This window comes from Tupaia chinensis, unplaced genomic scaffold, assembly GCF_000334495.1.
Source record: "Tupaia chinensis unplaced genomic scaffold, TupChi_1.0 Scaffold000182_1, whole genome shotgun sequence".
Lineage (NCBI taxonomy): Eukaryota > Metazoa > Chordata > Mammalia > Scandentia > Tupaiidae > Tupaia > Tupaia belangeri.
Window position 1 is genome coordinate 8724341 of NW_006159657.1, and position 15908 is coordinate 8740248.

The 15908-nt window shown below is 43.7% G+C and overlaps 1 protein-coding gene and 1 pseudogene across 3 annotated transcripts in view; one reads left to right on the forward strand and one right to left on the reverse strand.

Annotated features, from left to right (window-relative positions):
- Positions 1–7661: 7661 nt before the first annotated feature.
- Positions 7662–15908, reverse strand: part of SYT17 (synaptotagmin 17) — an 80913-nt gene continuing 72666 nt past the window's right edge. For all 3 annotated transcript variants that reach the window (XM_006146576.2, XM_027771083.1, XM_006146577.2), the window contains exon 8: positions 7662–8713. In XM_006146576.2, the coding sequence (XP_006146638.1) occupies positions 8517–8713 (197 nt within the window). In that variant the 3' untranslated portion in view covers positions 7662–8516. The remainder of the gene's footprint in view (positions 8714–15908) is intronic.
- LOC102496662 (60S ribosomal protein L35 pseudogene) lies at positions 11202–11651 on the forward strand (annotated as a pseudogene).

Consider the following 15908-nt stretch of genomic DNA (forward strand, 5'->3'; position numbering starts at 1 on the left):
AGCCCAGAGCGACAGCTGAAAGCAATGGAGCCCTGGGCCGCCCTCCTCAGAAAAACAAGAGTCTAGCTCTCCAGTCCTGTCTCTGAGCCACTGTATGGCCTTGGACATGCAATCACATCTCTGAGCCTCAGCTTCCTCCTCGGTAAGATAGGTTAATATCATAGCTCACATTCCAGATCGTCACAGGAGATAAAGCATATCAGCCCCTCAGGGTAAAGATGAATGTACCAGAAGGTGAAAATACAGGTCTGTGCTGGGTGCAGAGGTCCTCTGGGCCAGGGTCAACTCACTGCTGGATGAGATTTGTTCAGCCCATGCTGTGTTTTAAAATACACAAAAATCTGTCATCAGTGTATAGAAGTAGGAGATTTGGAGTATAAGTCTAGATTTCTGTTTTCTACTGGAAATCTGAGCAAATGACAAGACTTAGCCCTCATTTCCACAGGCGAACAGTTGCACAGAGCTGAGAAAAGGCGCCCCCTTCAGGTGGAGTCTGTGAGCTTTGTTTCACCGAGATCCACATCCACTGGGTCTGATCCTGAAGGCATCAGGGTCTTTCAGCGTCCCTTGGAGGATTAAAGGAGGAGTTTGTTGAAAGTTCAACAGAGAGTTGCTCAACAGAATGCCACAGAGTAAACACTCAACAAGGAGGAGCAGCTGTCACGGTTAGTGTATGCTCTATTGTGTGGTTTGTTCAGACTTAAATGTTTTTAAATCCACTGGTATGGGCCCAGTCTGGTGGCACAGTCAGTAACAAACCAAACTGGCATGCTGGAAGCCACATAGGTGACTGCAGGTTCAGATTCCTGGGTCAGTTTGAGAATATGCCAGATGCATGTACGTGTGCCCAAGATCCTGAGGAACTGGAAAGAGGATCACAGTGTAACAAGACCCTGTCAAGAGTGCTCTTCTCTCTCCCCATTTGTGTGTGCACACGCTTTCTATCATGAACAAAATAAATAAACTTAAAAAAAAGTCCAACTGTATTTACATTGAAGTTTCATTGCAATTATGCAGGATTAATATTTCTAAAAATAGAAGTCTTTCCCCCTTATTCTATGTGTCCTGAGACAAGTCACTTTGCCTCTCTGAGCCTGTTTCCTCCTGTATAAAATGGGAGTGGAGGGGGCAAAAGAGTACCTATCTTATGAAGAGTAAATGAAATAACTTGTTTATACTACTTAACAGAGATGCTGGCAAGTAGTAGGTGCTCAATAAACAATAGCAAATGTTGCCATTGAGCCATTGCAAGACTTTTCTAGGCAACACCCATATGCTCCCACTTCAGACTCCCAGTTTCCTCTCCAAAAACAGGTGCCAGGTGCCCTGACACCTCTGTGGCTGGCATTCACAGGGAGGACTGGAACGTGTCAATTTGGCTTCCAAGTCACTCGTTTTCCTTCTGGAACACCTGCTGCTGTGCTGTGAGGAATAACTTAACTCATGCCCACACAACATGCCTTGCTGGTACTGGAACTGAAAGTTGGCCAAGGCCTGACTCAGGATGTGAGCACAGCTCAAAAGCAACTTCAGCCTGCAACGCACCTGGTAGACCAGTTGCCTCAAAGCTATGTGCTGATGCATACTCATGTCTTTACTTAAAATGCACATTTATTATATAAGTGATGTGCAGGTATTGTACTAATATATTATGCCTGTTATAAATCACACACCCCCAACTGGCACTGAAGGATGATATAAAAAATATAAATATAGAAGAAAGTTTAGATATTTTCTTTCCACATCCTATTATCTTGTTAGCTGAAGTTAGAAGTCCCTAATGTCATGTTCCTAGAGGCTGTCTAGAAACCAAATATGTCCTTCTTGGTCCATTTCACACTGCTATAACAGAATATCTGCAATTGGGTAATTTGTAATTTTCAGAATTTATTGGCTAACAGTTCTGGAGGTTGGGAAGTCTAATATCAAAGTGCCAGCATCAGGTGTGGACCTTCTTGCTGTGTCATTGCCTGGTGGAAGGTTAGATGGCAAGAGAGAACAAGAGGGTGAAACCACTCCTGCAAAAGTGAACTTGTCTTTACAATAATGGCATTAATCTATTCATGAGTGTAGATGCTTCATGACCTAAATGCCTCTTAGAAGTTCCACCTCTTGGAACCAGCAGATGGTGTAATGGTTACATTGTGGGACTCCCACGTAGTCAGCCATGGTTTGAATCCTGGACCCAGTGGCTTAAAACTCACACTGGGCATATGTGCCCAAAATCCTGAAAGGAGAATGGAGAAGGGATTACAGCATGGCCTTCCCCCAGGGGGTGATTTCTTACTTTCTGTCTCTCTGGCAAGCACATACACCCTATAGCAAAAATCTCTAGAAAAAAAGTCTCGGGACCAGCAGTTGGCATAATGGCTATGTCGCTGGACTCCCAGTAGTTGACCACAGTTCGAGTTCTGGACCCGGTGGCTTAAACTCACCAGGAGCATGTGCGTGTGTGCCCAAGAGCCTTAGAAAAGAATGGAAGAGAAGGGATTGTGGCATGGCCATCCCCCCTGGGGGGTGATTTCTCACTTTCTGTCTCTCTCTTTCTGGCATGTGCATATGCCCTCACACACACAAAAAGTCCCACCTTACAATACCGTCACAATGGCAATTAAACTTTAATACAAGTTTTAGAGGGGAACAAACATCCAAACCATAGCCAGGTCCCTCTGAATGTAATCATACTAAATGGGGAGAAGGAAATCCTTTTGAGGAGTAGGAAGTGATTTTGCAAATACACCTCCTAAATTATCTGTGTTGTAATGTGATGGCAGAAGTTTTTGTAAATCATTATCCATGTTCCCTCTCTGAATGGAACCACACAAAACATTTGTTACTTGCTCAAACCCATGTGGGTTGTGGCCAGTAATATCTGCCTTTCCTGTGAGCTCATTAGAAATGTAATCTCAAATCCCACCCTAGACCTGCTGAATCTGCATTTTGACTAGTTCCTCCAGGTGGGTTGTATGTGCATTCAATTTCATAAAGCATTGCTCTAGACAGGAAAAGGAAAAAATTTGGGGGAAGGCCAGACAGTACATTCCTTAGCCATGTAAACTCTGTCATAGAGTTTGGCATGGTGGTTATGGTGTTGTTCTCCCACATGGCTCACTGTGGTTTGAGCTCCAGACTTGGCACCTTGCTTTCTCATTTTCCCTTTCTCTCTCTCTTTCTGGTCAAATTAAAACATAAATAATAACAAATAAAATTAAATAATTCTTAAAACAACAACAACTCTGTCATAACTACTCAACTCTGTTTCTCTGCCAGAAACGCAGGAATGGGCCTGACTGTGCTCCAATATAACCTTACTTACAAAAACAGGCAGCTGAACAGTGCTGACCCCCAGGACATAGTTTACCAATCACTGCTCCAGTCCTCAAGTTTGTGGGACAGAAAGTGGACAATTTCTTCATTTAACAAATATGATCTTTGCTGTCATTTTGAAGTTACAGCAGATTCTTTGTAATATATATTTTCTGGCTTCTTAAAGTTGTATTTACTAAGTGATAACATATCCCCTATCCCCTTCCCACCCCCTAAACACACATAAACACACACACACACACACGCACTGTGTTCATGGCAGCCTTAAAGTTCAGCAAAGATTCTCTCCCTCTCTACCTACTATCTATCCATCAACTATCCACCTATATCTATCTTTCTCCATCTCCTACCCATCCATATCTGTCTAATTACCTACCTAGTAATATCCTCAGCTGTATTTCTTAGCTTTTTAAGATTGTTTATTTACCAATTAAACAATGTCTCCTTCCCCTGTACGGCAATCATGAAAGAGATAATAGATTCTAGTTCATTTCATGGCTCTTAATTCAGATTTAGTCTCTTATTGGCTTGCTAACAGAAATACCTGAGACTGGTTGATTTCTAAAGAAATAGAAGTTTATTTGACTCACAATTCTGGTGACTAGAAAGCCCAAAGGCATATGGCTCACATCAAGCTGGTCTACAACATGGATGACAGAAGCAGTGAGATGGGCAGACATGCAGAGAGAGCAAGCGAGTGAGTTGTAGGCAGCTCGCTCTTTTATACCAGCCTGTACTAATGAGACCTCTCATCAGAGGTAGAACTAAGTTCTCGCACAAGACAACATTAATCCATTCATGAGATGGGCACCTCCAAGATCCAGTCATCACGATCCAGTCACTGTTTAGTAGGACCAAATTCTAAAACATGAACCTTTGGGGGACAAGTCATGTCCAAACCATAAGGTACATCTGTGTTCAGATTCCAGACATACTGCTGTGTGATCATACACCGTCATTTAATCTTTCTAAGCCTCTGTATTTCTCATCTGCAAAATGGGAACAAATCAATACAATTTCCATATACAAATACTTGACCGATGATAAGCACTAAGATCTATTAGATCCCATTAGCTCATTTTAGAACCTTCAACAATACTATAGAGGAAGGTATATAGTCAGGTAATAAAATAACTACCCAAAGGATAACCACTATCAACCTTTAGGGCCTTGCCTTCTAGTGTTATTCTAGGCATAAGGTTTTAGTTGCTACCTACTAATCGTTCCTGAGAGCATTTGTTTTTAAGTTTATTTAATGAAGATACAGAGACAGGGACCTCTGACAGGGTCTTCACACCATGAGTCACCCCCAGCTGGCCTAGATCATGGGCACATGTACCTGGGTTGCTTAGGTAGGACCCAAGACACTACCGCTGAACCCTCCCATGTGGGTCCAGCATTGTAGAGTGTACCTCTGTGCTACCCCCACCCCTGGATTATTTTAAAATGGTGTTTTTGAATATAAATAAAAGTAGATCATTCATCAGCAGGGGAAGTCAGGCCATCCAGAAAAGAAAGTGGTTTTACTTTCCCTTGCAGTGATTCCCAAATTTCTGTCAGTGAAGAATCAGCACACAAGATAGCTGTTTCTGGTGCCCCAGGACCCAACCGAGCAGGGCCAGGCAGGGTCAGTTGCTTCAAATGCAGGGTACAGGCTGGAATCCTGAGAGCTTGGGAGTTGAGCCTGAGCTCAGAGTTGTTACTAAGGATGATAAAGGTGATACTTTTTCATTCACGAGATAAGAAGCCTCAGGATGGTCCTGGGAAAATAGAAGTGGCTTTAAAACTCCCTACCATGACTCCCAACACATCTTTTCCCTTTGAACTTGAGTCCCCTCCCATCCCCCAAAGGGTGTTTAAATGACCCATGTATCTCTTTCCCCACCTCCTACCTGAGGAGGAGGAGGATGCTAATTAAAACAAGTATGTATCCCACAACAAGGTACCTTGGACCCAGGTTTCTATAGAAACTCAGTCCTTCCTTCACCTTTCAACACATTTCTCTGGTTTCCTGACAAACTCTATTCCTGGAGACGTGGACGGTTCTGATCTGTCCTACCACTGTTCCCGACAGTCAACCAGCAATACGCCTGATGTGTGCCTGGTAATAATAGCCGTCATGTCCTGCGCCAAGAGCTATGCTGAGATTTTGCAGGCATCATTCCAGCTAATCCTTGCATCAACCCTATGGGCTAAGAATTGTCACCCTGTTTTTCAGATGAGACAGCCCAGCAGAGTGGTTCAACACACCAGCTCTGAAGTAGTCTGCTACAATTGCCTGACCCAAGTACCACAGACTGTGTGGCTTAAACAGCAGAAATTCATTATCTTACAGTTCTGGAGGCTGGAAGTTCAAAATCAAGGTATCAACAGGATGCTTTCTTCTGAAGGCCTCTCTCCTTGGCTTATAGATGGCCATCATCTCCCTATCTCTTTGCATCTTCTATGTATATTTCCACTTGCAAATTTCCCCTTTTAATAAGGACACCAGTTATATTGCATTAGGGTCCACCCCAATAAGCTTACTTTGACTTAGCCACTTTGCAAGCACCCCATCTCCAAAGCCACATTCTGAGGTACTGGGGTTAGGACTCTAATGTATCATTTTTGTGGGGACATAGTTGAACTCATCATGGGCTCTAGTCAGGCCCAAGGTGCCTTTTTAGCTCTACTGCTTACTCATCATTTAACCTCATTAAACTTGGCTCCCCTATTTGTAAAAGAGCCACATCAGTATCTTCCCGGTAGGTATACTGCATGAGGTTAGACGAGCTATTTGGCATTTAGCTCTCTTGCTACTGCTAGTAAGGGGAGTAGATGCTGATAAAGGTCATTAGCAATAACAAGAGGGCTGATACTCCTCAGTCCACCTGAGTTGCCCCTGGTCACAGTGGGCTGGGCTGAGGATGTACACAACTAACCTCATCAAGTACCTGCACCTCTGTCTCCATCCAGGAATTTATCTAGTACTGCGGTAGCTTGCTCAGCCCACACAGGACAGTCCTGAAATGCCCAACATTTAATGCCTCCAGGAGCAACCCTTGTCGTGAGGGAAAAGGGTGAGGGAAATAATTCAGCTTCTGCACAATGGTAAATCTTAACTGTGTTCTAGACGGATCTCCAACATGACTGAGCCCCAGTTGCCCGCAATGCTAGTTAACGCAAGCTATATCTGCATTTCCCTTTTCCCTTTCTTCCACTTATGCTTCTTGGGTCATTTCTCAAATAAACTATCTGCAGCAAATTTAAGATCTGCTTTGGAAGTACTGTAAGACAATGAAGAAACTGAGGCTCAGAGGAGCTATGTGGTTTGTGGAAGGGTACACGGTTCAGGAGTGGTGGGCCCAGGATTTGAACTACGGCTTCTTTGGGTCCAAAGCCCATGGGGTTAATCACCAATTACCCCTTCTCTAGTCTTAAATGCCTAATATGTATCTGTCTTCCCTCATTTTGTTAGTTCTTCTGTACAATCACAGTATGGAGCCATTTGATACAGAAGGAAAACACCTTCTCTACCTTTTCTCTCCTGAGAACTTAACCTAACCCAGCCTTTCTGCTTCAACCCCCTGACCTCCATGGCACCTCCACTTAAGAGTAGAAGAAACCAGAGGGACCCATGAGATTCCTCCCTGCAAAACTCAGTGTGTCCTAAAGAGGTGAAACCATTCTTAGCCCTTGGGACATTTACCTGAGTCAAGCCCTGAATGGGGTATAGCCAATAAAAAGCAAATTAGGCCATGAATCTTGCTCTAAACAAGTGGATAGTTTAATAGAGAAGAACGAAACTGGAATCAATGATATTTTGTACTGCTCAAGTTAGGCAGACACACTGCAAACACTTGACATTTTTGTCATCCAACACCCACGAGTATATCATTGCTTTAGTTGTCAGCATGGTTTGTTACACAGCAGTGATAACTGAAACATTTGCCCATCCTCTATGTTTCATGTTCACAAAAAAAAAAGACAACTCAAATGCATGGCACAAATAAATAATCTTTAATTTCAATAAATAGCTCCCCATTACAACAGACAGTATGCTGTGGAAAAAGATACAGAAGCATCCAATAGAGCGAGAGCGAGAGAGAAAAAGAGAGAGATAGAGAGATCTATTCTAACTACACTAATTCCTTAGCACATGAAACATGACTTTGGTTCACATACAAACACAGAAAGACCCTCAGAATTTAATTAAGGAAAGAGATCATTGTGGATGGGGTGTGGTGGCCATTTTAGTCCACACATCAGGTCTTTATTAGGTCTTCTGTGGGTCACAATCACCATGATTCAGTCAAAAATGTTACTTTTGCTCTATCGTATCCTACTTATTTGATACACACACACACACACACACACATTACCAATATCCAACGTGGGATCTTTGACAGATTAAGAAGACACTGGGTGAAATCTCACTGGACAGGAGAATAAGGGAAAAGGGAGTGCTCAGGACCAAGGTCCCAGCCCCTCACCTTGTGGTCCTCTGAGAGGACATAAACATATGATTGCCTATGAGGGCACACATACAAGAACACACACATACTTACTCCCAGGGAATCCCCTGGAGTAAGCTAACACGAGGACAAATTCAGTTAAGCCAGGAGAATTTTCTTACACTGGATTATTTTTTGTTGCCATTTGGTTTCTCCAAATAGTCTAACCTACTTCTCACATTTCCTAAGGAGATGAAGATACTTACACCTTTCGAGAAAGGTTTGAAGAACCCCAGGGAACAGCAGCTTGTCCAGTTGGTGTCCAGTGGGTGTGTTTTGGGAGTAGTGGGGTCAGGACTCCCACACACTGGCCAAAATCCAGGTACATTTAGTCTTGATATAGGCTGACACCCTTTGGGAGGCCTCTTCTCTGGCCCGAGGGTTGAAAGTGCATTTGAGGGTGGGGGGTGAGAGTGGTCAACAAGAGCAGGTACTGCCAGCATCTCACAGCAGAACCCACTGGGTTGTGATATATGGATGGGGTTTCTGGAAAGTTCTCAGGCCTCACTCATTGAGGGTGGCCATTTTATGATCAGTAGTCAGGTTCCTCTCAATTCTAAGGATTTAAGAGGGGTGTGTGAGTGTTTGTGTGTGTGTGTGTGTGTTGTGAATGTGTATGCAGGTGTGGCTGTAATGGGTGTGACACATTTTTTTCTGTCTTGTTTTTGTACAAACGAAAGCTTTCCTCCCCAGCCCTCAGGTCACCTCCAGGGAGGCAGGAGACACACGGTCACACTCGGCCCGGGACCTTAGGCTGTGCCATTGCTCCACGGCTGTGCGGTGGGTGTTGAGCATCCTCCGCCAGTGGTTGGATTCGGAGGGGCCTGAAGAGTACTGGCCGATGACGATCCTTCCAATGAAGTCGTTGCTACTCTTCATGTTGTGACCAAACACTAGTGAACCAGAAGGACGGGGGCAGGGGAGGAGGCACAGGAAGGCGGGAGGACAGCACAGGGAGACAGGGATAAGACAGAGGTCATTAGTCTATACATCCCTCAACTGCAAGCATAGCGTCATCACTCTGGGGACCTTGCCATTCTTTTCACAGTGAGAATTTCCTGATTTTCTCATCTCATTTTCCTGTGAGTCTCCACAACAGCCCTGCCAGGCTTGCTGCTGTCCCTTCCCAAGTCGGCCACTGTGTCACCTCCCAGCCTTGGCACTGACTTTCCTCCTGCTAGACAGCTGCACCACCTGTGATATGCAACTCTGAACTCTCATCCCATTGCCTCGCCACACGGCCACGGAGTCCTGCAAGTGGAAAGTTCCCAAAGAACAGTGAGCTGTCACTCTAGTCCAGTTGAAGGGTTAAAGCAGAGCTTCTCAATTGTGGCACTGTTGACTTTTTTTATTTTTGCATTTCTTTCTGGCTTTTTATTCTATGCATATATTATCTTCTTACATAAGTGGGGTCATATAAGACAGACAGTCTTATTAACTTTTTTTTTTTTTTTTGGAGAGGTTTTTTTCGCTATAGGGCATGTGCACTTGCCAGACAGACAGAGAGAGACATAGAGACAGAAAGTGAGAAATCACCCCCCAGGGGGGATGGTCACGCTGCAATCCCTTCTCCTCCATTCTCCTCTCGGGATCTTGGGCACGCACGCACATGCATGAGTTTTAAGCCACCAGGTCCGGGATGCGAACCGTGGTCGATTACGTGGGAGTCCAGCAACATAGCCATTACACTAACTGCTGGTTCCCTGTTTTGGCACTGTTGACATTAAGGGCTGGACAATCCATTGCTATAGAGAGTCATCCTGTGCAGTATCCCTGGTCCCTACACACTAGCTGCCAGTAGCAACCCTAGCCCCTCGCTGTGACAACCAAAAATGTCTCTGGACATAGCCAAATGCTTCCTTGGAGGCCAAGTTATCCTGGATGTGAACACAGGGAAAGATGTCTTGGAGTGAGTCCTGATCCTGTCACTTGATGGAGCTCTGTGATTCGCAGGCAAGTGAGGTAACCTCTCTGAGCATCTTTGTTGGTTAAGAGTAATCTTAGTAGTACTTGATCTCACAAGTCAATGTAAAGTCTTGACATAACGTGTGCAAAACTCTCAGCATATGTGCCTAGCATGTAGGAAGGACTCAACAACTGTGGTTTTGCTATTTTGGACCTGAATTTCTGTTGAGATTTTATAGAGACCTTGGGTGCAGCCAGCAGTATGCTGCTCAAGTGAAGCTAGATCCACATATAAGATTGCTGGTGACTTGGACACAGTGGGGATGTGTACCCAGAATCCTGGCTGGCTAGGAAGGCTAGGGGAGGATCATGGAGTAAGACTGTTGATGTTGCACTTAAAGAAAAAAAAAGTCTGTTGATGGTGCTTGGCTGCCTCTCTTCCTTTCTCTCATACTCATGAAATAAATGAATAAACTTTTTAAAAAAAAATGGGGGCCAGCAGGTGGCATGGTGGCTAAGGCGCGGGACACTCCCACATGGCTGATCACGGTTCGAGTCCTGGACCTAGTGGCTTGCTTTTTTACTACCACCCCTCTCTCTGGTCAAATTAAAATAAATGAATGGATGAATAAAATTAAATAATTCTTAAAAAAAAAAAAAAGACCTCATGCTTCCTCTGTTCCATGCAGTGGAGGCAAACGTGCTAAAGAAATGACTACGGCAATTTCTTCTACCCTTCGTTGTGCTACATGGCTCTTTGGAAGGCTTCTCTGTTAATTCCAACATAGGCTTAATTTGTGTCTTTCAAGCCTAATGAGATGGTTGGCTTGATTTATCTTCCCGGCCAAGTTCTGCCTAATTCTTTATCTGTGTGTGGGTAGTCCAGGCATGCCATCTCGCTAATGGAAAAGCAGGCTGTGTCTGTTATAAATGAAGGGCTCCAGAATGGGGAACATCACAGATTCACCCAGTGTGAGCCTATCAAAGGCGGGCTGCATCCCAGGAGGGATGCCGATTATCAAATAAACCAGCTAAAATATTCAGTCCAAAGACAGAGCCTGATGGCTAACGAGCCTCTGTTCTTCCCTGTAGGGCTCACACCAAGAATTCCAAATTATGAAAATGGAGGAAGAAAAGAAAAATGTAAAAACAAAAATGAGAACCCCATTCATTGTTGAAAAACTAAAAGACTTGGGCAAACAAGGGTATATAAAAACACTATGTCATCTTTATCAAGAATGACCAGTATTAGGCCAACTAATTGTCAAAAAATTGGACCAAGTATATTTTTTGTACATCTGTAACGTGTTCAGCATGCAAAGGTAGGCCTCATTTACATATAAGTCCCTTATAAAAGAAGGAAAATATTAGAATTGGAATCTTTGATTAATAAAAGGAATTTGCTAAGGAGCTCTGTGATGCATTAGGGAAAATTATTTTTAATAGATAAAACTCGCTCTTTCCATCCAAGCAGGCATGGGTGGCGATGGCATTGGGCAGCTATGGCCAAAATTAAAGGCTTGGGATTTGCGTGGCAAGAAGAAAGAGGAGCTGTTGAAACAGCTGGACGACCTGAAGGTAGAGCTGTCCCAGCTGCACGTCTCCAAAGTGACAGGCAGAGCTGCGTCCAAGTTGTCCAAGATTTGAGTTGTCTGCAAATCCATTGCCCGTGTTCTCACCATCATTAACCAGACTCGGAAAACCCTGGGAAATTCTACAAGGGCAAGAAGTACAGGCCCCTGGACCTGTGGCCCAAGAAGAGCCATGCCATGCACTGGTGGCTCAACAAGAATGAGTAGAGCCTGAAGACCAAGAAGTAGTAGTGGAAAAAGTGGCTGTACCCGCTGCGCATGTTCACAGTCAAGGCCTTAGCGTGGGCCTCAATAAAACGCAGAACTGGCCGGCAAAAAAAAAGATAAAACTCAGGACTTTTGGGAACCATGCCTATGACAAGGTAACGTTTGATCCCATTAAATGAGAACAAGTAGGAGAGTCCTTTTTCCTGAAGACCTTGAATCTAAAACAAGATACTATTATGAAGCTCCATTCAATAACTTTCCTAAGGGCAAAATGTTCTATCTTCTCTCTTTGTCCAAAGCTCAAGAACTACAATGTAGGAACCTCCTTTCTGAAAGGTTTTACTTCTTTGGGAAAGGAGAAAAGGGTTTAAGAAAGGAAGTCTCAAGCACTCTCCTGCACTGTTGGTGGGAGAGCAAGTTGGTTCAACTTTTGGGGTGGAGTGTAGTCTCTACCTGTTCAAAATAAAAGTTGTAACTCATGACCCAGCAATTCCATCCTAGAAATTTATCCCATAAACTTGTCTGCACAAGTGGACAAAGATACAGATACAAAGATATTTTATATATCAGGAGTCTGCAAACTAGAGCTTCCAAGTCAATCTGGCCTACCATCTGTTTTTGTGAATAAAGTTTTATTGGAACACAGTCAAATCCATTTGTTTACATAATGCTTTTTTTTTACATAATTTCTTTTTTTTCTTTTTTTTTTGGTGCCATGTTGCTCAGAGTGGTCTTGAACTTGCAACCCTCCTGCCTCAGTCTCCTAAGTCACTGAGATTACAGGTACATGCCACTGCCCCTGGCTTTAATGCGGCTTTTGTGCTACATGGGCATAGTTGATGTCTCAGTACATTCTGACAGCTATAACAAAACGCTATAAACTGGGAGACTTATAAACAATAGGAATTTATTTCTCACAGCTCTGGAGGCTGAGAAGTCTTGCATAGTTGGTGTCTCATGACGGCCCACTTCATTATAGGTGGCATCTTCTAAGTCCTCACATGGTAGATGGGACTAACTTTGACTCTGAGGTCACTTTAAAAAGGGCACTCATCCCAATCATGAGGGCTCTACCCTCATGACCTGAGAACCTCCCAAAGGCCCCACCTCCTGATTCCACCACCTGGGGTGGGGAGAGGTACATTCTAACATAAAAGTTTGGGAGGACACAAGCATTCAGACCCTGCAGCAACTTTGCACTTTGCTGATTTCAGTCTGCGTCCTTTTACTGAATAAGTTGTAACCATGAGTACAACAGCTTTTTCTGAGTTCTGAGTCCTTCTAGCGAATTGAATCTGAGGCGGGTGTTGAAGAACTCCTAAACTGCAGACATCTGCTCAGCAAACATCCTTGACTAATTTAGTTTGGCTCCCTTTCCTGTCTCACTTCCCTACCCTTTACTGGTACTTCCTGGGATCACCTCCTCATAGCCTGCTTGTGCTCAAACCATTATCTCTGGTATTTTGCATGGCACTTAGACTAAGGCTGGAGGGGGCTAATTCAATGATTTCTGACATAATGATAGGATGGAAATTCACACCATTGTTAAAAATGAAACAGATATATATAAACCGAATTGCAAAAATTTCTAAGGCACATTGCTAGAAGACAAAAGAAAGTTGCAAAACAAAATATTACTTTTTGTTAAAAAGAATGTTAAAATATGTAAAGAAAATAACATCTCAGGAATGTTCACCAAACTGTTAACAGTAGCTCTTTCGAAATGTCTACTTTCTGTGTTATATAAGTATGTATAGTTTGAATTTATAACAAGTACATATTATTTTGGAAAGAAATCAAAGGAAAAATAAGTCACTATTAGAGAATTCACATCTGAATTGCCAGAAGGGAAGAAAACTAAAAGGAAGTCTAATATCCTACGCTCCTCATCCCAATTTGCAAAGTAACTTGGCTGTTGAATCATTTGGCCCTTGAAAGCTGTGAGCTCTCAAGTGATTCAGCCCTTCGGATGAGAAGCGGTTGCTGCTATGGCCGCCTGAATTAATTGGCAGGCATTGGCACTTACAAATCACTTGGTAAAACTAATGGCAATCTTAACAGTTTTTGAAAAATACAAAAGTTTAAAATGCAGATAAGCTGAAGCTCAATAAAACTAGTGATAACTATCTTACAAGTTGCCTGGGAGAATATCAAGATTTGCCATCACTGTCACCCTGAAATGCATTGTTGGCAGAAATAGGGAAGACTAGACAAGTAGAACCCAGAAAGGAGCTCAGAGACGGTGGGCCAGAAACTCTGACCGTCCATTCCATACACAGATAAGGAAACTAAGTCACACAGCTAGTGGGTGGTGACAACACTCACCTTGAAGGACATTCACAATTAAAAATGTCGTTGTAAGACATACCTCACCCCAAATAGTCCTACTAATTGTTATGAGGGGCTCAATTTAACGTAGTCACTAATATATTACTGCTTGCGGCATATACCCTCAGTGTACCCTAGTCAGCTGGAAGCAACTTCCCAACAAACCATATGACCCAGGATGAAGTGCAAAAGACCTATAAGCAGTCACAAAATGTCAAAAGGGCCATGCAAAAAATCCATGAGGACTTCTCTTCCTGGGCTTCTTTTAAGAATCTTTTAATCAATTTAGATATAAACCAAGTAAACTTGGCCACCTATTGGGTTTTGGGAAAAATCATGATGCATTTTTGCAAAGAAAAGCACAGGAAAATACATCATGACTTTCTTGACGAACTAATCGTCTCCCCATCTAGAGTGATTTAAATTAATGCCATGGACTATGACTACCAGATACAAAAAATCCCAAAAGTACAGCAGAAGGAGGGCATTTGGTGCAAGAGCAAATAACCTTTTACTCTTTAACAGAGCCAAGAAATATTCACCATGTGATTATTTACTTTTATAGTTATGACTGAACCCATGAGAATGCTCATTGTTCTAGTTTGTGGGCTGAAAGGAATATGAAAAGTTTTTCTATTAAACACAGTTAAAATTTGTAAGTTTTTTTTTTCCCCTTAGATTTTTGCCATAGGGTATGTGGGCTGCCAGAGAGAAGGTAAATGAGAAATCACCCCGCAGGGGGATGGCCACACTGCAATCTCTTCTCTGTTTTTCTCTTGGGATTTCAGGCATGCATACACATGCATCCGGCGTGCACAATTTTCAAGTCACCAAGTCCAGGACTCGAACCACAGTCAGCCATAGGGGATCCTTAACCACCACTCTAACTCAACAAAACTTGCTTAATGCTTCCTTTCTTAACAGTTAGAGTGACCACCTTCTATAGGAACTTGCTCCACTGCCTGGTCACACTGTGTTCTCTCCATTAGCTTGAGAGCTCTCAGGCTCCCTGAAGGTTACTGTCTCGGCGGATCATTCTCTGGGACAGGCAAGTAAGTATACCTTGGTCAAGTTCTCATCCTCAGACAGCACATGGGCACACACTGCCTACCACACTCCCTGGGGTTTTAGAGCCAACCTCCCTGTAAAGAATTATCAACCTGTCTACTCCCAGGGCTCCAATCACCATGGCAATTCAAGCTGGGGAAACACAACTGGGAACACAAGTGTGATGAGAGGCACCCACCAGGGCTCAAAGGGGAAGTTCTGAAGGAGCATAGAGAGAAACTCCATTTGTTAAGCACTGTGATTGTTGCCAGCATCCAAATGGATGTGTGTTGATCTATGTTAACTCCTGGCTAAACTGAATTGAGGACGGCCATGCAGGGAGTGTTTTCTCAAGCACAGCTGATAGCAAGAACTGTCCTTGTGCAAAGACCATGGCAACTTGACATAGGACTACTTCTGGGAGGACCTCTGCCTGGAAACCGCCTGGACAACCTTGAACTGAGGCCTGCTAGTTAGGATACCAGTCAAGGATAACTGTCTCAAAACACCTAGTACATCTTGCTGCCCCTCCCCAAGCGCTTGTGGCCTTGCCTTTAAAACCTGCCTTAGGATCCTAAGCCCTCATGCACTTAGGATGTTCTAGGCAACTCGATCCACCCAGGCTGTAGCCTACTGCAGCCCTCAAACTTGGCCCAAACAAACTCCTTTTACTTTATGTACTTTGCCTCAGTTTCCCTTTTAGGTTGACAACACCTACTGTGTGTATGGCTCAGTACTAAGCACATCATATGGATTAACTCATTTAATGTTCACATTAACCATCTAGGGCAGGGTTTCTCGCTCTCAGCCCTGCTGACATACTGGGCCAGATCACTGTGTCTTTGGGGGTGATGTCCTGGGCACTGTAGACTGCTGAGCAGCACCTGTGCCCCTCCCACTAAATGCCAGAGTGGACTACCCTCCATTGTGACAACAATAAGGATCTCCAGACATTGTCAAAAGAACCCTGGAGGGCAGGATCCTTAACCCCCCCCCACCCCCCCCCACC